At 41.7% G+C, this 22,826-nt stretch overlaps 1 protein-coding gene across 2 annotated transcripts in view; it reads left to right on the plus strand.

Moving 5' to 3' along the window:
• drd2a (dopamine receptor D2a) overlaps nt 1-21,187 on the plus strand; it is a gene marked incomplete at both ends in the record, with an annotated part of 89,503 nt that extends 68,316 nt beyond the window's left edge. Inside the window, 6 exons of one of the 2 annotated variants that reach the window (XM_080732309.1) lie at nt 4,990-5,126; nt 6,141-6,355; nt 14,096-14,182; nt 18,755-18,868; nt 19,416-19,734; nt 20,991-21,187. In XM_080732309.1, coding sequence (XP_080588435.1) covers nt 4,990-5,126; nt 6,141-6,355; nt 14,096-14,182; nt 18,755-18,868; nt 19,416-19,734; nt 20,991-21,187 — 1,069 coding nt within the window. Of the gene's footprint in view, nt 1-4,989; nt 5,127-6,140; nt 6,356-14,095; nt 14,183-18,754; nt 18,869-19,409; nt 19,735-20,990 lie in introns of both variants that reach the window. The other variant, XM_080732308.1, reaches the window with a different exon arrangement.
• Nucleotides 21,188-22,826: the final 1,639 nt, after the last annotated feature.

The raw sequence follows: 22,826 nt of genomic DNA on the forward strand, positions 1-22,826 counted from the left end.
TTGTACGGACCGAAATTAGCCAATCCACAGCTTGCAGATCTGCTATTGTTCGTCCACTACTACTCCTGTAGGAGCCAAATATGTTGTTACTGTAGCGTGTAAAAAAAAAAAAAAAAAAAATATTGTGGGCTCGCCTGAAAGGCAAGAACACTATGTTATCTTCATTATTTATAGAGTGAGTTCCGTCGTGTGAGTTCCGTCGCAGACAGTACAAAGGCAGGGTCCAATGAGGTGCAATTGAGGTGTGGAAAATCTGGGAGTGATATTAGCTGGAGTATTGGTTGAGCTTCACATGACAGTTAGCACGCTGTAGAATATTGTCACGAGCGAGCCCACACTGTTTCGGAAGAACAGTATCTCTAGTTATTATTATTATTATTATTATTACCATTATTCCCTTTTGAGCTGCCCAACACACGCACGCACGCAAGCACACATACACACACGCACGCACGCGCGCGCACACACACACACACACACACACACACACACACACACACACACACACACACACACACACACACACACACACACACACACACGCACACAAATAAAGCATGTACAGAGCAGTGGGCTGAGGTTGGGGACGAGGTCACAATTAGCATAAACTAAGAGCCAAATGTCATCATGATATATAATCATCACACATCATAATTCAAAGGAGACGTTTAGAAAACATGTGTCCCATTGTATTGTATATGCTCTCATGACATGTTGGTCATACAAATTATTGTATTTAACGATTTAATTGTGTTTTCTGGCAATGAACGTTGGCCCATATAATTAGAAATTTCACACTTTACACACAACACAATTAAAATGTGTCAGAAGGGAACTGTACAACACATGACACCCACGCAAGGAAATTAATCAACATATACCTAATGACTATTAAAACAATTAAGACAAAAACAATTACCACCCACACACACACACACACACACACACACACACACACACCTACACACACACACACACACACACACACACACACACAGGCAATAAATAGTGCAGTCCGATAATTGATAAACACAATGAACTCTTTGACAGTTGATTCACACTTAATTTCCTTATAGTCAAGTCGCTTGTGGAATTTCGTTCAAATTTTCGGGGGATTATGAAAATATGTATTTTTGGAAACTTCAGAGTATCACAAATCAGAAAATCATAACAAATCAGAAGATCCATGATTCCATTTACAAAATCTGTAGGGGAATTTTTGGCAGGTGCTGAAAGTTTGTGTCTCATTCACTTACTATGCACTATACTATAGAGGAAAAGAATACCCCCAAAAAATCTTCTTTAAGTAGCATGGGAGGGGTCAAACTAGAGGTTTTTAATGATTTTGAATCCAATGCAAGCATTTGTTTTGCATGAAAAACATTCCTTGGGCTAAAAACAGCCCCCACGAAACTGTGAAAAGTGATGACTCATCACTAAACCATAATTTGTCTGGCCGTTTTAGATTAATGATTCTGGATTCAGAATCATTAAAAAAAACTAATTTGACCTCTCACATGCTACTTAAAGCAGATTTTTGGGGGGTACTTTTTTCCTTTATAGTATAGTATATAGTGAATGAGACATACTTTCAGCAGCTGTCAAGAATTCCCCTAGGGATTTTGCAAATGGAATCATGGATTTTCTGATTTGTTATACTTTGAAGTTTCCAAAAATATATAGTTTTCAAAATTCTCAGAAAACTTGGAACGAACCATTCATGTTTGGACATATTGAACATATAATCTATTATTATAAAGTGACACTGCAACAAAACAAAGTACTGTCCTGGATGCTTATTTCTCTCACAAAACACTGATGATTAGCTAACATTACAGCTACTGTACTGTTGTGATCTGTTTTGATCATTTTGTATTTGGATGTACATTTTTGGCCTTTAATTGCAGAGCTTTGTGTTGCCTTAAATGTTTAGTAAAGTCATGTGTCACTAGAACATAACCTTTTGTAGCGGTGGGAATTAATACTGTACTAGAGTATTTCATTCTTTGTATATTGTACTTCTACTCCACCACTACATCTGCCGTGGGCTTGTAGATCTGATATTTCTGAAAACGTTTGACACATTGGGAAACATTTTGGGGAGAGAAATATGTTAAAGGCCATTCATGAATGAGTACGTTAATAATTCATAATAATACATCAAACTTATATAGCGCTTTTCATGGTACTCAAAGTCGGTTTACAAAGTCGCTGCAACTGAGAAAGCCCTGTCACCCCTGGTGCCCTGTCACCCCTGGTGCCCTGTCACCCCTGAAGGAACATGGCGTTTGACGAGGTCAGAGAGATAGCTGGGAGTCTGGTTGTTGAAGGCCTTGTAGGTGGTGATCAGTATTTTGCAATCAATTCTGAATTTTACTGGGAGCCAATGGAGGTCATAGAGAACTGGGGTGATGTGGTCTGGTCTGGACTGGTCTTGATCGGGTTTTGGTGAGGAGGCGGGCTGCAGAGTTTTTTTTGTACTTTGGAGGTGGCACCGTAGAGGAGGTTATTGCAGTAGTGGAGTCTGGATGTGACGAAGGCATGGATGAGTGTCTCTGCAGCAGTTTGGGATAGTGTGTGTTTACCCATGACACAGCACCACAATCCAGATGTATTAGCTAAAGATGCTTTTTGTAATGCATTGGGAGATGATTTTGGCGGATTTCAGCATGCGTGAGTGTGTGTGTGTGTGTGTGTGTGTGTGTGTGTGTGTGTGTGTGTGTGTGTGTGTGTGTGTGAGAGAGAGAAAGGAGAGAGAGACAGAGCGAGAGGAGGGTGGAGCTAGATTGCAGTAATATGCTCTTGACAATAGCAAAAGATCATAAATCATGTCTTCATCACATTGTTCTGTTCTTGAGAGAAAGTTCAGGTTGGGTAGACAAAGAACATTTGGGATGTACTGTAACTGTACAGTACAGTACAGTGTGTGGCAGTGCATGAATAAAAGGGTCTCCCTCCCGCTAGCTTTTCTTTCCCCAAATGTCACTGCAGAGCCTTTTATCTATTGGAAATGTCTCCTATTGTAAGTGAGTGAGTGAGTAAGTAAAGTTTATTTGTAGAGCACCTTACACAGACATACCGGTACATCAAATGTCACTGTGAGTAAATCTGCAGCTTTGGCTCAGCAGGTAGAGTGGCCGTCTTGGAATCCGAAGGTTCTAGGTTCGATTCTCCGCTCCTCCTGGATAAGTGTCGAAGTGTTCTTGAGCACACACACACACACACACACACACACACACACACACACCTGCAGATGCACACGTGAGGTTACTCCGCAAGCGAGAGGGTACAAATATCCGCCGGTACATTTGTCTCCATCTGCGGTGGCTGTTCTAGCAAAACATATGTGGCTAAGTGCTTCAGTTTAGAAATGTGTGTTGTACAGTTGCTTTTAGTGATATGGGGGCAATGGGTTCACCAAAATAAGTGTATAGTGTTATCGTTGCAAAGTCATTTACACAAACACATCCATGTAAGCAAAATAGAAATGTGTTTAGTACCGTTGCTTTTATAGACATCGTAGCGCTTTAGTGCCTGTGAGGGGGTGGTGGTGTCGATGGGGTCACCAAAATAAGTGTGCATTAGGGTGCATTACTCTTTAGTTATACACATATCAATCGTTTAAAAGTAATTTACACAAACATGCACGCCCATGTAAGCGAAAAACACTGTCTTCTTTTCAAAAACAACCGCTTCACTCACTATACTGTATGTAGGCTAAACAATTACTTCTCAAACAAGTACTACTTTTGGCCATAACTCCACTGGGTACAGCCACGTTAGTCTCTTCAACCAGGTGCCTCCCACAGACCCTGAACACTTGATGACTCTTGATGACAAGAGTCATCAAGCCACTCAACACAAACACTCCTGTTTCTATTTTAAATAATTGAAAAGGCTGTATTTCAGTCAGGTTTTCAAGCACACACAGCACTGGGACTGCTCAAAGTTTAAAATGGCATCCACTTAATTACAGACAGTGGAAACATTTCAGTCTTACACTACTAGATCTCAGTGCTGCATTTGACACGGTCGATCACAATATTATATTACCAGACAGATAATAAAGAAAAGGGAGCAAGTGACTTAATAGTCATGAAGTAAAGCACTTAAGCGGTTCCTAAACCTTTTAGGCCCACTTGAACACACACACACACACACACACACACACGTACACACACACACACACACACACACACACACACACACACACACACACACACACAGAGAGAAGAAAACCTTGCAAGGCACCAACCTGCTCATCGGGAGCAATTACAGATTCATTGTCTTGCTCAAGGACACTTCAACACAAACTCTGGGGAGCCCGGGATCGAACTGGCAACCTTCAGGTTCCCATGCGGCAACTCTACCTCCTGAGGTATTGCCTCTCCTGTAATTGTATATAGAAGACAATGAACCTTGTCTTATGTAATTTTTCCCAGGACTTTATTTGGGGTCCGATTTAAATGCAACTTCATCAGTTTCATCAACGTCTTCACCATTTTTTAAGGGTCACTTCACCCCAAATGACTTTTATTTTTCTGTCAATAAGCCTTGAACTCCTGTAGAATTTCTGCTTGCGTCTGTTTAGAGAATAAATATTATTCATATGCTGTGAATAGACTCTTCTTTTTTTGTTTAGTTTTTCCACTCTCTGCTGTTGGATTTCTCAATACACTGTGGCTTATGCGCTCGCCCTGACTGAATATATGCAATTTTTGTCCATGCAAATGTCCTTATTTGGGGTCCAATTTAAATAAAACCTCATACAGGGCTCAGCACCAAGACAGACTCGACGCCGTTAACCGAAAATAACCGTCCCTTTTCTATCAATTACTCGCGCCATAGAGTCTTGAATTCATTGAGGATTTCTGTTGGTGTCATATTCTTTCACAGTGAATGAAGTCCATTAGCATAAATAGATTGTCATAACTATTATTATTTACACCCTCCTCCCCCCCCTCCCACTCTCTCTCTCTCTCCATACAGCTATACAGCCGTTGCCATGCCGATGCTGTACAACACCCGCTACAGTTCCAGGAGACGAGTCACGGTGATGATATCCGTGGTGTGGGTGCTGTCCTTTGCCATATCCTGTCCTCTGCTGTTTGGTCTGAACAACTCAGGTACAGTGTACCGCAGGGGTCTTCAACAGGGGGTCCGGGACCCCTAGGGGGAGTTACAACAGGGGGGCCGCCAAATCTTTGTGTGATAAGATCATTATTTTAAATGAACAACTTGAACCCTCGCATCCATATACTCTGAGGAGAACTTTAGCCAAAAATAGCAGATCTACAAGCTCTCAACGCCTCGCGCTGCGAGGCGTTGTGAGCTTGTAGATCAGCTATCCTTGGCAAATAGGTTTGGTATAGAGGTAAAAAAGACCAGACGAAGTACAGAGTGAAAGGTCAAGTTTGCTAAGTATCGACGATTTAAGATTTTAAGTGGTTAAGTGTCAAACAAGTCGATGAAAATCTCCCATCACACATTTGTGCTTCATCTTTCTCTCAGCTAAGAGGTGCTTGGCCTAAAACGACCCATAGTTTACCGCATTGGTTCTCAAAGTGGGGTCCGGTGACCCCCAGGGGTCCTTCATGGAGTTCCAGGGGGGTTAGGAACCAAATGGACCCTTATGGGTCTTCAACTCAGAGAGTGTACAAATGTAGAGTCTCTGGGTTAAATTAACATTGATTTTACAATAAATTGGGGTCTCAGAGATAGAAACGCCATTAAGTGGGGGTCCTTGAAATTGAAATGGTTGGGAATCACTGCTAGAGCTGCAAAATCTCCTCTTATGGGGGTCCCTGGCATATCTTTTCAAAATTCATGTTCATGAAATTGTAACTGATGGAAAAAGTATTAACAAGAGCTTGTGACTAGATAACTACACTAGCTCCATTGGATCACCGTTTCTTGTTTTCCATTTCCTGAAAAGACAAAGTTCTCAGCGTTCAGCGACGATATCTATACGTGTGATTATGCTGACAGTGACGCCGGCGGTGGAAGTAAAAAAAATGAATAGTTTAAATGAATCCGCAAGTAGTAAACTGAAGCATACGAAACTGTCATAAATGTATCTGATAAGAGACTGCCAGCGCAATTCATCACCTTGGGCTTTTGCCTCTTCTCGCACGACGCAGCCACTCGCGACGAGTCGATGTGTGTGATCGCCAACCCGGCCTTCGTGGTCTACTCGTCCATCGTGTCCTTCTACGTGCCCTTCATCATCACGCTGCTGGTGTACGTGCAGATCTACGTGGTCCTGAGGAAGCGGCGGAAAAGGGTCAACACCAAGCCCAAGCAGCCGCGCGGCGCCTGTCAGCCCGCCGACCACGACATCGCAGCTGCGCTGAAGGTGAGAGAGAGAGAGAGAGACCCACGCTGTGAGCTCTACTGTGAGATTAACACGCTTTTATTTAAAGTCCCCTCCAAGTCTCCAAGGTTAACCTTATCGTCATTGAAACTACAGTATACGCAAGGTTGCACACAGCTTTGCATGCGACTCGTGAAGGTCATAGAGAACGAATAGGCTCTGTGAATAACTGTGGGGAAACCATGGCATAGACTGTAGAAAAAATGCACTAAGGGAACGGTGACAGCACCCATTGGTTTCTACAGAGAGTAAACTAGTAAGACACCTCAGGGTGACTTGCGACCTCAGGGTGACATGCACGCGCCAATTCTTGGCCAGTGTATATGGGACCAGTTACTCATATAAGGAGACCCCTTCATGATAGTTATGTTATGTCAAAACATGCCCATATATGGACATTACCAAATATGGTCATTCCCATATGTCCTTAATATTGATAACATAATATCCTTAATAATGTCCTTAATATTGATAATATAGGAATCTCCATATATGGGCATAAAACGTACGTTAATTAGTAATGCCAAGCTGGGCCTTGGTGAGTTAGGGCCTTGGTTTGATGATCTCCATATATAGGCATAATTACCCTAACATTCTCATTTTCGGCCTGGGATTTATGACATGAGAAATCTCCATGTATGGGCATAAAAGGTTTTTTTCTTTTTCTGGGAATGACCATATATGGATACCCTGAGAAATCTCGTAGCTTGTCTGACTGCCAGTACAGGAAGTGATGTCACGCGACATCCTTTTCTCAGTGAGAAACTGACATCACGTGACATCACTTCGTGTACAGACAGTCAGACAAGCTACAAGATTTCTCAGGGTATATATACCTTTGGTCGCAACAATGAAGCCTAGTTGGCAAGCGTATGTATTCCGCCATCTTTCTACTTCATGCATTCATGCGTGCGTGTTGTTTCTTGTGTGTGTTCTTGTGTGTGTGTGCCTACCTGCGTGTGCCTGTGTGAAACAAATTTACATGGGACCCTGCTTAGATCTTTGTACTTTCAAGCACTTTATGAATCATGTATGATGTTTTGTGTATTATGCTAATGTACGCGATTGTGTGAGAAATTATCTTCTTTTGTTTGTTTGGCTTCATGCTACAAAACAATAATCTGCTGCCCTTTGAGTCATTTATTTTCCCTTAAACAAACATGCATGATGAATCAAATTGATTTCTTCAAACAAGTCATGCTGAATGGATTTCTTCACAGGCACTGGCTCAGATGCTGGAACACAACAGTGTAGGCTACGCAGGGAACAATGATTGCTTTTCCAAGAAAAAGAAAAAAAACACATGCACATCAATAATTACATCATATTAAAGGACCCAATTTCCCACTTTAAACCCACAGGTCTAATGGAGCACAGGTGTGCTTGACAGACTCCCTACAATGGAATCAACAAAATCAATCAATATATCAGTACAAACAAATCAAACGTATCTCTCCCTGTAACATAAATACAGTACAACTCAAATTGTAACCCTGTGTTGTGTGAAATAATTATAGTCAGTTAAAACATATGGGGGGAAAACATAAGAAAGGCTGTTAGATATAGTCAGTGGCAAGGGGAATTAGCCAGTAGCTATGCCCCTCCCAAAAAGCTTTTGTCCAAGCTAGCTTAGAATAACTTCCTGCTTGCCAAGGTTTGCCTTGGCAAGCTGCCGGTTGCTAAGCTAGCATTGGACAAAAGCTTTTAAGGGAGGGGCATAGCTACTGGCTAATTGCCACAAGAGACACAGGCTACGTGTGGTATCTGGTCAGACCAAAAATGCTTGCTAATTCGTAAAAATATAGATTATTATAATTTTGGCATATGATTTGTGATAGTGTGACAGACACCGAAAGCTTTGCCAAGACGAGATCTGATTAAGTTCATTTACATTTCAACTGTTTTCTAAATTCTTGTTGAGATGACAGAAGGTCTATTCTATTGGAGTCTTTGAAGCATGTGTAGGAGTCAACGCTTACATTTCTTAACATAGTACCAATTCAAGGTTTATTACTTTCTTTTAAATTGTAAGATACCAACACATGTTTTTAAGGGTTTAGATTTTATATACGTGAGACATATACACATTGTATATTAAAGTATAGTGATCTGAGGTTGGGAACAGGTCGCAGGGCCTGCCCATTTTCTCATTTTCCCATTACAGTCGATGGTGCGAAAACCACAGGGCATCGACGGCCCAATGTATGGTAAAGAAGGTTCCTTTTGTCAGATTGGAGACAGATGGCTATGTCTTTGATCAAAAGTAGTCCTATGACAAGAAGGGTAGTCTAGTCCCTCCTCTATTATACCTGCATGTATTTAAGATCTAACGAAATTGTGCCTTAGTATGTGCCAGCTTGGAAGGCTGAAGGACTGCCAAAATGCTAGGAGCTTGCGGCTCCAGCATAATACATTGCCTTATGGAACCAACTTTACTCTGCAAATAAACTGAACGCATTAAAGGAGTAGTTCACCCCCAAAATGACTTTTTTTCTATTGATTACTCTCGCCATGGAGACTTGAGTTCAATAATATATTTGTTTTTGTTTTTGTCGCATTCCGAAGACAAAAAAAAATATTATAGTAAACTGACGGTTTCCCCATCCAGTGCCATGCATTCGAGTCCCCATCCGGAATCAATGGGGGTAAATTTACTATAATCACATTTTTGTCTTAAAAAAATATATATATTATTGAACTCAAGTCTCCATGGCATGAAAAAAAAGTCATTTTGGGGGTGAACTACTCCTTTAAGGAACAAACTCTACTCAACTCTATATTCTTCTCTCTCCAATCCTTTCCCTGGACCTTTTTCACCATTCAGTCTAATACGGAGTATTAAATATACTTCATACGTTTACAGAGGAAGGCCGGGGCTAAAAGGGCACGCAACTCAATTATGCCACAGGCATAACAAGAGTGCTTACACTCACACACATTATTACATTATTAAATGTAGCGACCTCGTAGGAACCCGTTAGGATTGTGTCTCATTCAGTGGAGCAGCAGGTCTGTGTGTGTGTGTGTGTGTGTGTGTGTGTGTGTGTGTGTGTGTGTGTGTGTGTGTGTGTGTGTGTGTGTGTGTGTGTGTGTGTGTGTGTGTGTGTGTGTGTGTGTGTGTGTGTGGTAATCTTCAGGTGCCTCAAATGACCTTTTCTGCTTTGCCAGTTATTGATTTTATGTCATTTTGCTCAGCACAGGAAACCCAAGTAACGCCCTTCAATCAGTACACTGCATCACTCATGTTAGTCAGCGTGTGTCTGCGTGAGTGCGTGCGTGCATAGAGAGAGACATAGGAGTAAGTGGAATTGGGTACGAAATACTGTACAGGTGAAAAACAACAATACTACAAATTAAGAAAGAAGAAAATATCCGGGCAGGAGTGGACTTTATCTAGTCTATAAACACAACAGCAGATATCAGTCTAAACATGCATTCCAACATGGTCTGTGGAATGTAAAATAAGAGCACTGTTTACCTATAATGTGTCATTTTCACTGTTGCTTACAAAATTACCCATAGACATATTCATAGCTATGTAGGTATTTGGCATAAAAAATTAGGTATAGGCCTATGAGAATTTGTATTACTCAGCCCCAGAAAGTTTTAAAAAAAGTGTTGAATTGTACGGTTAATAACATTTTACCTATCATTTTATAATGAACAATTTACTTTTCTGGGCAAGTGGGCATGACCTTTGGGCAAGTAGAACATGACATGTACTTACCCAACGGGCAAGTGCCTCTGAGACCTTAGTGTCAACCCCTGTTACAAGGTTAACGCTATGGGGCTGTTAACACTTTGACTGCCAGACCCCCCCACCCCCCTCCCCCGGCCAATGCCACCATCAAGGCCCATTCATTTCTGCCCCCATTCCAGAGAATAAATTGAAAATGATGCGATGTGAATATCGGAACAAAAATGGGAGATTTGGTAAAAGAGGATTTTTTTTTTTACTAAAAAAAATTTGGAGTGATTTCGGTGAGCGGTTTTGGAGATAGGTGCTCGAGAGTGCACACTGCGCAAACCAGTCAATAACCTCAGAAATCTAGATTCTGAGATATTTGAGTTCAAAGAAAAAAAACTTTAGGAAGCCATAGCAACAAATTGGTAAATGGTAACGGAACACAAGTACCCTTGACAGAAAGAATAGCATGCATACTTTCATTTTATGCAAAGAAAGTGAAAAAAATATTGTACCATCGTCTAGTTTCAAGGGGGCAAAGTGAAAAAGTATGAAATGACTCAGAAGGTGGAAATTGCCTTACATTTTGATAGAACTATGCACTGTGAATTCACTGTGTTTTTACCTGGTCTAGAAGGTCAGGAAGACAAAAAGTCAGAAAAGCGATGTCAACCTTTTATTTTATGGCAACATCGAACCCTAACCCTGGTGAGTACCTCACACATCCAGCATGAACATATTTATGTTCAACAATATTTACAAATATTTCCAAAAAAAAAAATCACAAATATGACTTCACAAAAATAAAATATAACTGGATAAAAGTAAAATAAAATAAATGTGCAGCAAGTAAAGAATAAATAAAATAATATAAAAGTCAAAATAAAGTACTGTATTCTCAAAAAAGGCATTCAACAAGCCAACATTCAGGAGTCAAAGGCACCACAAATCAAGGTCAAAGATGGTACTGTTCACTGTGTGTGTGTGTGTGTGTGTGTGTGTGTGTGTGTGTGTGTGTGTGTGTGTGTGTGTGTGTGTGTGTGTGTGTGTGTGTGTGTGTGTGTGTGTGCGCGCGCGCGTGCGTGCGTGCACCTCAGGTACCTCAAAATGGCCTGGTACCTGTTCCTTGCCATTGTTCTGGGAAAGTACAGCGTCGGCATGGCAATGTTTTTTGACCAGTGCATGGCTCTCCGGCTTGTGAACGATAGCTGTGAGGAAGAGAAGTCCCAGAAAGTTCTTCAGCTCCCCTAGAGTGACATTGGTCCAGGCAGCGAACCTACAGTGTGTATGACCTATGCCTGACTCCTCCGCTCTCGCTATCTCCGCCATCATACTGTCCTCTGCGTTGTCATTGGTCTGGTTGCAGATCGGGCTCCCATCCTTCCTCCATCCAGTCAGACTCCACGGGCCCTGTATATGATAGAAATAAATAAAAAATACTAAATGATCGTGCTTCTGTATAATTTGTATGTTCTTTAGCAAAGGCTGTCGCACAAAAGTAGTGAAAACAGCAGATCTACAAGCACACAACGCCTCGCGGTGCGAGGCGTTGTGTGCTTGTAGACACACACACACACACACACACACACACACACACACACACACACACACACACAGATTGTATTACTAAACTATCTATCTAGGTATACACACACAATACAAACTAAACTATAAAGAAATGTATTCTTACTGGAAGAAGTTGGAGGAACTTCATACACCACAAACCATGGATTGACATCTAGACCTACTGCACATACAGTATGAAACAGAGCTGATACCTTTATGTACTATGAGGAAAATAATGCTGCTATTTGTACCCTGTATATATATAAAATGACACAATGCGACATAGCTCTGTTTGAACAATGCTGTACCCCCTCCAAATGTATATTTTCAACTGTTTTTTTTATTGTATTTGTGATACTTGCTTTGGCAATGTAAACGTATGTTTTCTCATGCCAATAAAGCTCCTTTGAATTGAATTACCAAATGCACCCCACGTGGAAAAAAAACAATAGCAGGTCAGGCTTATTGATTGATTGAAGAATGTATTACAAGCTTGCATTAGAAAGAAGTAGACCTACAGATTCATGGCTCATTTCCACAGGAACACACTTTATGCATCTCATACAGTGGTGTGTGTTCTAGACTTTTTTTGAGGGCATACGATCAGCTACTATTCGGGCTAATCCTACCTGCCCCTGCCTTTTATTTTCCGACAGCAGACGCCGTATACGTGCGTTACAGGTAGAACTCAGCACTGAGCTCATATAACATTGAAAGACAGACGTAAAGAACAAAGTGAATCGTAGAAAACATAAACTTTGTAACGCTTACCGGGTTCGCAGTGCATCCTACAGGGCGCGGGGAGAAACGGCAGCAATCGGTGCTCTGCCTTCTGGCCGCCAGATCCAAAATCGAGGCCGTGGATCCTACCAGCCGAGGCCTTCGATGAACCGATCGCCCGTTAGGAGCTCTTCTCGCCGCCAGATCCAAAATCGAGGCAGTGGATGTAGCAGCAGAGGCCCTCGCTAGTCGCTGATGAACCGATCGTGGAAGAGCGCCGGCCACCGCCGTTGACTGCGGGCTTGGTGTCCAGAGTCAGACTGTTCACGGGGCATGGCGCGGGGGGGTGTCGCTCTCCATTCCGACATGTCGCCACTCCGCTGACCCGGCGCGGGGAGAGACCACGGGATGCGGGGCATGATTCTATGATTTTATAACTAAATTCTCTGCTGCTTCTGATTCTCGCTCTTTCTCTCAATATATCTCTCTCTCCCTCTGATTGCTGTGTGTCCGGTTACGTAAAGTCACTCTTGTTGTTTGTATAATGGGCCTCTAGAGTAGACCCTTGTGTCTGGGGGGAACCGGCCAATCAGCATGCTTGAATTTGGTAACATGAGCGTGTGATGTCATGCAGGGGCGTCAATTGGGTATGGCAGGGGTATGCAGCTGCCATACCTTGACAGGGGGAAATAATAAAAATGTACTTTTCATCGTGCCTGTTGCTAAGGTATGGCAACATGACTGGTGTCTTCACCAGACACCAGTCATGTTGCCATACCTTAGCTTGTTCTGAACTGACGCCACTGAATTGTCATGCATGACAACCGTCCCATCGTCCAAAAGGGCTGTATCTTGGTTACCGCATAGATCCAACACTGTACTACTGTAATATGAAAAAAAAGGGTCGGGCGGTATATACCTCCTAACTTTTTAATTGGCAAGATTGCGCAGGAAGTGGCGGGCGGTATATACCTCCCGTGGCAGTCAAACTGTTAAGTATGACATCATTTTGTAGGCAGAAGAGAATTTCTGCCCCCAGTTTCCGTGAATCTTTTTACTATTTTTACTATTTACACATTTTTCTTCTCTTTGTTGTTGAAAGGAAAGTGTTAGAATTATACTTTAGTCGTTATTTTTGTCTCGGATCTGTTGAAATAGCGAGGGACAGAAAATGCTCTGGGGGCAGAGTTCTCCTCTGCCTACAAAATTATGTCACGGCTTAAAAGCCCCATTGAAATCATTGCTATTGCTATATAGTGTGTGTTCAGTCACAGGGTCTCCCAGTTTCTCCAGCTCTTTAATAAACAGAAAATACATGTTCACGTAGGTGACAGAATTTCAGCCAATCAGGAGAAAGTACCCATTCATCAGGTTCATTTTTTTTTGTGTGTTCCAGTTCCATTTTTTGTCTGCTCATTTATTTGTGTCATCATCACTTCAAATTTCACTTGTTTAATAAAGAGCTGGAAATCTGTTACTGAACAAACACTCTACGGCAATGAGTACTATCAGAATATAGAGCTATTTAACACTCATTTTAACCAAAGAAAATCAGTTACCCTACCTTTAAATATTTAGAAAAAACAGTCATGGTAAAGTGCCTGCAAACCACCGCAGAGGACACGTTGTCATCAGACTCCTGGTCAAAGCTGAGTGCACTGTACTTTCATTTGAAAAGGTACATTTTGACAGCTGTGTGTTTGTACCCTGTGCTGTGCTGTGTTCATGGCTGCTTTGCTCTGTCATTGCAGGATAAGTGCACTCATCCAGAGGAGGTGCGGCTCTGCACCATGATTGTCAAATCTAACGGCAGCTTTCCTGTCAACAAGAAAAAAGTAGTGAGTTTTTCCTTTTATTTTCTGAACATTTCTTTCAACCTTGTGTCCCTATTTTGCACTGCACTTAGTTGCTTTCCACCGCTTGCAAGCAATAATTAGTCTGGGCGTTTCGAGCAGTATTTTTATGGAATTGTGCACTTAACGATAAAAGCATGACATTTGGCACACAGTTAGAACATGCCATATGGAACATTTTCATACAAAAAGAATATGCTTTAAGTAGCATGTGACGGGTCAAACTAGGATTTTTTCAGGATTCTGAATCCAATGCAAGCATTCCTTTCTAAGCATTCCTTTCCGAAAAACAGCCCCCACAAAACTGTAAAAAGTGATGACTCATCACTAAACCATAGTTTTATGGGGGCCGTTTTTAGCCCAAGGAATGTTTTTTTCTGCAAAACCAATGCTTGCATTGGATTCAGAATCACGAAAAAACCCTGGTTTGACCCCTTACATGCTACTTAAAGCATATTCTTTTTGTATTATTTTACTGTATAGTAACTACTTTGATTGACTCCCACAAGTTTCCCAAAACAAATCTGCGATAGCCAAAAATGTTCCATATGGCATGTTCTAACTGTGTGCCAAATGTCATGCTTTTATCGTAAAGTGCATGATTTCTGCCCAAAACACTCTACTAGAGGTCCACCGCCAATCCGACTGATATGTCCAAGACTTACCCATACTGTATATGGAGATCTCTATGTCAGTTCTTGTCCCTTTTATGCCCACATATGGAGATCCCTGATATCATCAGTATATGCCCATATATGGGCATGCCCCGTTTTATGCCCATAATGGAGATGACTGATGTTGTTTGCGCCTGACGCCATGACGACCCATAGCCGCATTGGGAACTCCTTATATGGTTATGGCTGAGTCATGGTGACATGTTAGTATAGGATTAGTACATGTATTTCAAGAATTGTATGTATTTATTGCGACCGAAGGTCGCATATACTCTGAAAAACCGTGTCGCTTGAGTGTCCTTCCTTCCTTCCTTCCGTAACCTCTGTGATGTCAGTGTGATATCAGCGAGTTGTGACATCACTTCCTGTACGGGGCGGCTACACGAAATGTGGATAACACTATATATGGAGATAGTCCAGTCCATCATGTCATATGGGACTACCGTCATAGACAGTAGCCAAAAGAGAAGGATACACAAGACTAAGAAAGACAAAAAAAGGAGGAGGAGGATAAAGATACCAAAAGGAGAGAGAAGAAAGGGTGGATGAGGTACAATGTGTCTCAGAAAAGAAAAGGAGGTGGCAACGGGGGCGGCTAGATAAAGTTATTAGGCCTGGATCCGACTTTAAGTCGACGCACAGGATTCCAGAAGTGTAGCGCTTATTCGCTCTTGTATCAAACTGGTACTCGAAACGTTCTTAGAATTTAATATATATTTTCTAAAGTAAATAATATTTGGGGGCGGCTGTGAAAAAAAGAGAAGAATAAAAAAGAAAAAAAGGAGGAGGAGGATAAAGATACCAAAAGGAGAGAGAAGAAAGGGTGGATGAGGTACAATGTGTGGTATCCTCCTTGTCAAGCTCGACGTTGGTCATTTGGACCTATACATGGAGAAATGGAGCGAACCTGTTTGGCCCAAACATGGAGATGTGGTACAGAATGACTCATATATGGGCATAAAAAGTATGTCATGTGACATCACTTCCTGTACAGACAGTCAGACAGACAGCCATTGACTCCGGCCTAACAATGGCTACTGTCTATGACGGTAGTCCCATATGACATGATGGACTGGACTATCTCCATATATAGTGTTCTCCACATCTCCATATTTAGGCCCTATCGCTCACACCCTAGGTGGGGTTGGCGATAGGGCCTTTCTGTGTGGAGTTTGCATGTTCTCCCCGTGTCTCCTAGGGTTGATACCCTCACAAAAACATGAACAAACTCCCCCCAGAATGATAACAACTAGAATCGTCAGAGAAACGCTGTGGTTGGCCAGATAGTCAAGAATTGGCGCGACCTCGCCCTTTAGGGCGAGGTCGCATGTCACCCTGAGGTCGCATTCCACCCTCAGGTGTCTTACTAGTTTACGTTTATCCTCTACTAAAATTTGCTTAAGGGAGGACCATGAAGGATAGAAAAATACAGTGATCTCAATAATACTGTATGGACATAAAAGGGACAATGACTGACAGATACAGAGACCTCTATATATGGGAATATCAGTCAGATTGGCAGTGTGGCGTAGGTGTGAGGGTTGCGTATTGAACCAAACTCAGATATGAGCCCCGGACGTATACTTTCAATGACTAAATTCATTTCAATTTATTTTACCCGAACCCACAAATTACGCATTTTCATACAGTATGTGTAACGCCATCTCAGGTCTTAAGTGGTTAACGTGGGAAAAGCATTCTGTTCTCCCTGTGAAATATTGAACAGGGCACCGTATGTCACCTTGAATTCTCTGTCCATTTTTCACAGAAAGCATGTTTTTACCTTTTTTTTCTAAGCCGCTTTCCTTCTGAAATGAACATGGCCCACATAAATCAAGGCATGATTATGCTTGTTTAGTCTAAATGTCACAATACTGAGCTGACGAATAGCCATGAAAACACATGCTTCTTGAATTTGTCAGAGGTTTTATTCAGCTCATGCATCTCACATGTGTTGAGAAATGTTGATGTGTCAGACTCCATCCCACCGTGCTAACAATGTCCAACATGATATTATATTTACATACTGTACAGAGGTATTATACCAGTACGTGTTATACATATTAATATTAATTAGTAACAAGGTAACATGCTTAAATGATTGCTGTCCTGTTGACTTCCCAAAGTAATAAGAAAACAAGATGCAATTGGAAATTGCAAGTGTGGTTGCTGACGTGACTATATTCTACAGTAAGCTAACTGTCATGTGAAGCTCGACTAATTGATCCCCTACTGATTCCCACTCCCATTGATTCCCTATTGATTCCCATTCCCATTGAATCCATCAATTTCCAATGGCAGCGGAAAAGTTACCCTAGTAATCAATAAAGTTATTATCAATGATGATGAAAGTTACGTCATTTTTGAGGAGTTACCCTGACATTTCCAATGGCAGCGGACGAAAAGTCTATAAAGAGTTACAGGTTACCCTAGAAGTCTATAAAGTTTCCCTAGGACTATACAGTACTAACTAGAAATACTGTTCCTTCGAAACAGTGTGGGCTCGCATGTAACACCATGTATGGGCACAAAGATCTACCCTTTGGCTGCTCCTCTTTGGCTAAGGGCCCTGCCTTTGTACTGTCGGTAATCTTTTTGAGGAGAATAACCTTTGTCTATAATGTTTTGGTATAACATACTGGTATCCCCTTTCAGCGAGCCCACAATAAGGAACAAAGTGTGTCAAATAATGTGCCGAAAATGTATGAGTCAGAGCTCTGATATTGTCTCTTATCGGGTGGAAACCTCAAAACTGTTACTTTTCAGGATTCAAATTCAAAAATTGCAAAAGTAGCAGATCTACAAGCTCAAAGCATATCACTTTGCACCAGATTTCGAGCTTGTGGATCTGCTGGGTTTTGAGGTGTTTTTTTATCATTATTATGCAGGATATGGCTGTATATGTACCGTTAGTGCCTGTTCAGATTGGCAGATTTCACCCATGTTTTTTTGTCTCACTCACGTCACTTTGTCTGCTGACCTCACCCAGCAACAAAATAAACAGAAAATAAACAAAAATAGAAACAAAATATGACATTCCATTTAGAATTGCCAAGACTTGTAAATACCCCAGAATGCTTTTTGTTCAGCGGTGCTCGAATTTTGTCCTGGTGTTGACTGGGTGTAGCCTGGGATCTGAAACGGCGATCATAATCTGCAAGTGTAATGTAGTGTGGTCACTGTCTAGGATCACAGACTATACGCAGTCAACACCAGCTTGAAGTTCGGTCTGAAGTTCAGGAAAAGTCCTGGATATGGGGTTGGTCAGACTTTGCGGCCGAAGCCAAAAAAGTGCTGAATTTCCTGATCTAAATTGACATGAACAATACAGCATTTGATTGGTCTGTTCTGTTTGGCTAACAAATGTCGTCATGGGTAGAACAGTTTCTGATTGGTCAATTCTAATGTTTAGTTAATCAACTAGCCAATCGATGAAGAATGAAAGAATCGTCCCGTGCTAATATGTTTTAGCTAAATAAACCAAAAGTGAAATATAGGAGCGGTTTGCACCGCTCAAAAAAATCACAGGAAAAAGGAGTGATTACCCCATGATGTGCACTGCAATGTAGTTTCAAATGCACTACATTGCAGGCACTTTTTTAGAGTGAAAAAATAATAAGACACGTGTGACATGTGTGATCTGGGCAGGTTGCCCCAGAAAATGTGCCGATCTCAACATGCACTAACGGTATCTGTCACTGTGCACCTTACTTATTTTTTTATTTTTATTTTTAATTTTTTGTACTGTCTTGTACTATTTTTGTTTGCTGCTGGTCGTCCATGTGTCCACGACACATTTCTCCTAAGGGAGACCAATTAAAGTAACCTTGAACCTTGAACCTTCTGCCTGACAGCAACGATATGCGTTTCCTATTCCTCACAGATATTCATTAAAGAGGCAGCCAATGAAGGGGAGGAGGGGGAAGTGGATGAGATGAACAACAGTGGCTCCAGCCAGCAGCAGCAGCAGCAGCAGCAACAGCAGGCGCAGTGTGCCGTAGGGGTGAGCGATATGGAGATACATACATACATTTGCCTTTTCAGAGATATTGTATACTGTATATCGTGATACAATGAGGGAGACTTTTAAAAGATACTGTTGAATTGTTAATACAGAGATTCATTGCAGAATTAATTTAAACCTGCATTTTGGTCTAAATCAGTAGTTCTCAAACTTAAAAATGTCAAGGTCTCCCCTTAACTCTGACAGTATACAAATGAAATCAAATGGACCTGTAAGGGTCCATTTGGTTTCATTTGTATACTGTCCGACCCATGTATGGGTCAATTTAGACCTCCCAAAAGGAACCCAGAGAGTCCCTGGACCCCACATTGAGGACCACTGGTCTAAATGGTCTGTTACTCCTTTTTCTTTTAGTTTTTGTTACCTTGTAGGTGTTTGTTGTACCCGTAACTTGAAAAATAACAATAAAAAAACAACATGAAAAAGAATCATGATGATAAGATTGTGTATCGTGATACCGCTTTGGAAAAATATTGTGATATTGTATTTTTTTCCATATCGCCCCCACCCCTAGCGTGCCGTAGGAGAGACCCCGGCCACCAGCCACCAGCATCTGATCCCCACCAAGGCCCCCAGCGCCAGCCCCACCTCCACGTCCCCCACCCCGCCCGGCCACGACGACCACAACCAGCCGGAGAGGAACGGAGACAAGCCCAGGGAGGTGACGGTGGCGCCGGGGGCAGGGGACCCGGCGCCGCCCGTCGTGGTCAAAGCCTTCCAGACGCAGGCCCTGGGCAACGGCAAGACGCAGACGTCCCTCAAGACGCTGTCGCTGAGCAAGAGGAAGATCTCTCAGCAGAAGGAGAAGAAGGCCACGCAGATGTTAGCCATCGTCCTGGGTCAGTTCTGCTTCACCGGCGCGTATTCTCACTGCCAAAGACGAGGCAGACGGGTGACTTCTTGGGGACGGACGACCCAAGAAGTCACCCGTTTGACTGGAAGGGGGTCAGTGGTGTTAAACATCTCGGATCCAAATTTGTTCTTTTACAACTTAAATACATTTCGGCCATTTGAAAATAGCCGATCTACAGGCTCACAATGCGTCACATTGCATTTTTTTTAATACATTTGAAAACGTTTTGATGGCGATACTTTTGTACTTTTTGTCAAGTAAATTTTTAATTTCTGACTTTTACTTAAAGTCCTTAAAGTGTTTTTATTTTCATCCTTTTATGTCTTGGGTTTGAGCATCCGCATTCCTGGAGTGCGACAGTGCCCGGGAGAGCACTATATGTGACCCAGCATAGCAGAGGGGCAGTCATTTCGGAAAGCACAGCTTTAGACCAGCCCTGAAATTACTTTTTTTTCTTTTTTTTCCTTTTTTTTCTAAAATGTGATAAAGCCACAAAAGCATTTCATAAATATCAGGCTACATTTCACTTAAACGCCAGAGCTTAACTCTGCATGTAAATAAGACTTTTTAAATTAATGTGAAGAGAAACCTCACATTTTGCAGGTTACATTTCATCTAAAAGGCTGAATTTCTCAGATCTAGTATTTCTGCATGGCATAACTCTATAAGCCATATCTACAAAACTGTTGGGTCAATCTTCACAACCAAATTTATATCATGTTGTAGCTATGATTCCCAGCTTTCAAATGAAATGAAAGAATGAAAATGAAAAAAAAAAATTCAATGACTAGCCCTCAGCTGTGTTCGGTCACATTTGGTCACATTTGTCCCAAGAAGTCGCTTATAGGCCGTTTGCGGAGGGAGAGTACAGTATGTTGGCTTCACTCGTTTTGTGTGCTTTTACTTTTCCACAGCAGGGTAAATGCACTCTGATCCACATTGTAATAGTTTCATATGATGGCGTCTAAGCTGTGCATTTTATAGCTCTTATGTAAATCTATTTAGGGCACTCTGTGACAAAACTCTCGCAGTCTTCTTGAACAACAGCAATTAATTCAAATATATTCAAAATGTATTGAATCTGAATAATTCAACTACTCAGAGCTTCGAGCCTTACATAATCCGATTGTAGTTGTGTTATGAACCTTTAATGGGCAGTATATGTAATGTATCAACAGTATTTACTTACAGTTTGTTTTTCTTTGTTTTTCTAACAATTTTATTTCTCCTTTACATCCGCAGGTGTTTTCATCATATGCTGGCTGCCGTTTTTCATAACGCATATCTTGAACACCCACTGCACGACATGCAACCTTCCCGCTGAGATGTATAACGCTTTCACATGGCTGGGCTACGTAAATAGTGCCATTAACCCCATCATATACACCACCTTCAACGTTGAGTTCAGGAAGGCTTTCATTAAGATCCTTCACTGCTAAAAAAAACTGATTTGTACTTGGATGTGCGACGACACCGGGAGCGCAACTAAAGCGTAACTCACCCTTTGGCCTGTGGATGGCAGCACTGAAGAGAAGATACCTCGTCCTGTTATGGGAAAATATATACAGTACATACAAGAGGACGATGATGACGTCTGCTTTCTGGCGATTGGGATCGGTCTTACGGCGGAGGGAGGGACTTATTGGCTCTTTGTGAATTATTTGTGGTCTCCTGAATTTACTGAATGTAAATCAAGAAATAACGTCTGTAATTGATGATTCTGTTTCTTGGTAAAAAAAAAAAGAAAAAAAGAAAAAAAATATTGTGTATCGTTCTCTGAAGTCTTTGTGCGTTGTCACGTCGGGAGTCATCTGTGTTATGCGGCACACATGCAACACGTTGTGCTTTGAAACCCACAACGGCAAACTACTATTTATTCTGTGTACTGTATGTGTTGTGTTTTTGATGGTGGAAGAAAACAAATAATAATTCTGCAGTTCATCTAGATATATACAGTAGTTGTCAGTGTTCATGGCAGTATTACCATTGATAGAAGAGCTCTCATGCGTCGTTCACCCTAGCAGCAACAAAAAGCTACAAAACAAACCAAAAGTGTGGTCAGCAGTCAGCTACACTGTCGCAGTTTCGCAGAGTCATCGCTGAAAGTGTCGCAAAACGCGGCCGTTGACGCCTTCAAACATGCGTCTGCTACGCGAACGGGTGTAGAGAAGAGTGGCAAGCGGCTGAGAGTGACGGCCATATTTGGAAATGATTCTGAGGTGGAAGATGGTGGATTTGGTAACAGGCTTGATGTGTGAGAATGGCGTGGGAGTGCGACTGGCTTCACCGGCCTCCACTGCAATGCTTGTAGCCTGTCATTTTCTTGTTGCGAGTGTGAACGCTGCATTAGGCTTAAAGCTACAATCCAGGACTTATTTTATGGAATAAACGTTATTTTAACCAATCTGTATAGTACAGCATATCAATAGAATATAGCTCTAGCACATCTGCAGTGGTTGGGCATGTTTCACTAGTAAACCGGATTGGACACTTAGATGTGCCGGCATCTTTATTGTAGTTCAGACATCATTGCAATTACCTCTCTCTCTCAGGAGAGGGAGACAACGGACATAAATCCCATGGATTGTAGCTTTAATTTATACTTTGTATCACCACACAGTCGTAACAAAACAATTGCATATTTCTCAGCAGAAAATATGTTATTTTTACAGCTTTTTCTAAACACATGAACTGTTATTATTATGCTTGCAATGAAAATGTGATGCATGCCAAACGCAGCTCTCTTCTTGACTTCTAATGAAATGTACGTATGTTTAACAAAAAAAACAAAAAATACAGGAGATGTGCATTCATTTTTATCTATGAGCCATTGCAGCAGCAGCAGCAGCAGCAGCAGGATTGCCATTTTGGGGATTGCCCATCCACAATGTCAGGTGCAATGCCAAAATGTTATATTTCACCTTTTTAGAAAGGGAATTTTGTTCTGTATTTAAATGTTAGTTAAAGCAAATACATTTATGTTCTCCCCAGTCATTTAGGGTGGGCCAGATCAGAGCTATTGAGAGAGAGTTGCGACACCCTAGTCTTCTGCCGTTAATGAATAATCCCAATCATTTA

Source organism: Nannobrachium achirus (genome assembly GCF_963921795.1).
Source record: "Nannobrachium achirus genome assembly, chromosome: 8".
Classification (NCBI taxonomy): Eukaryota; Metazoa; Chordata; class Actinopteri; order Myctophiformes; family Myctophidae; genus Nannobrachium; species Nannobrachium achirus.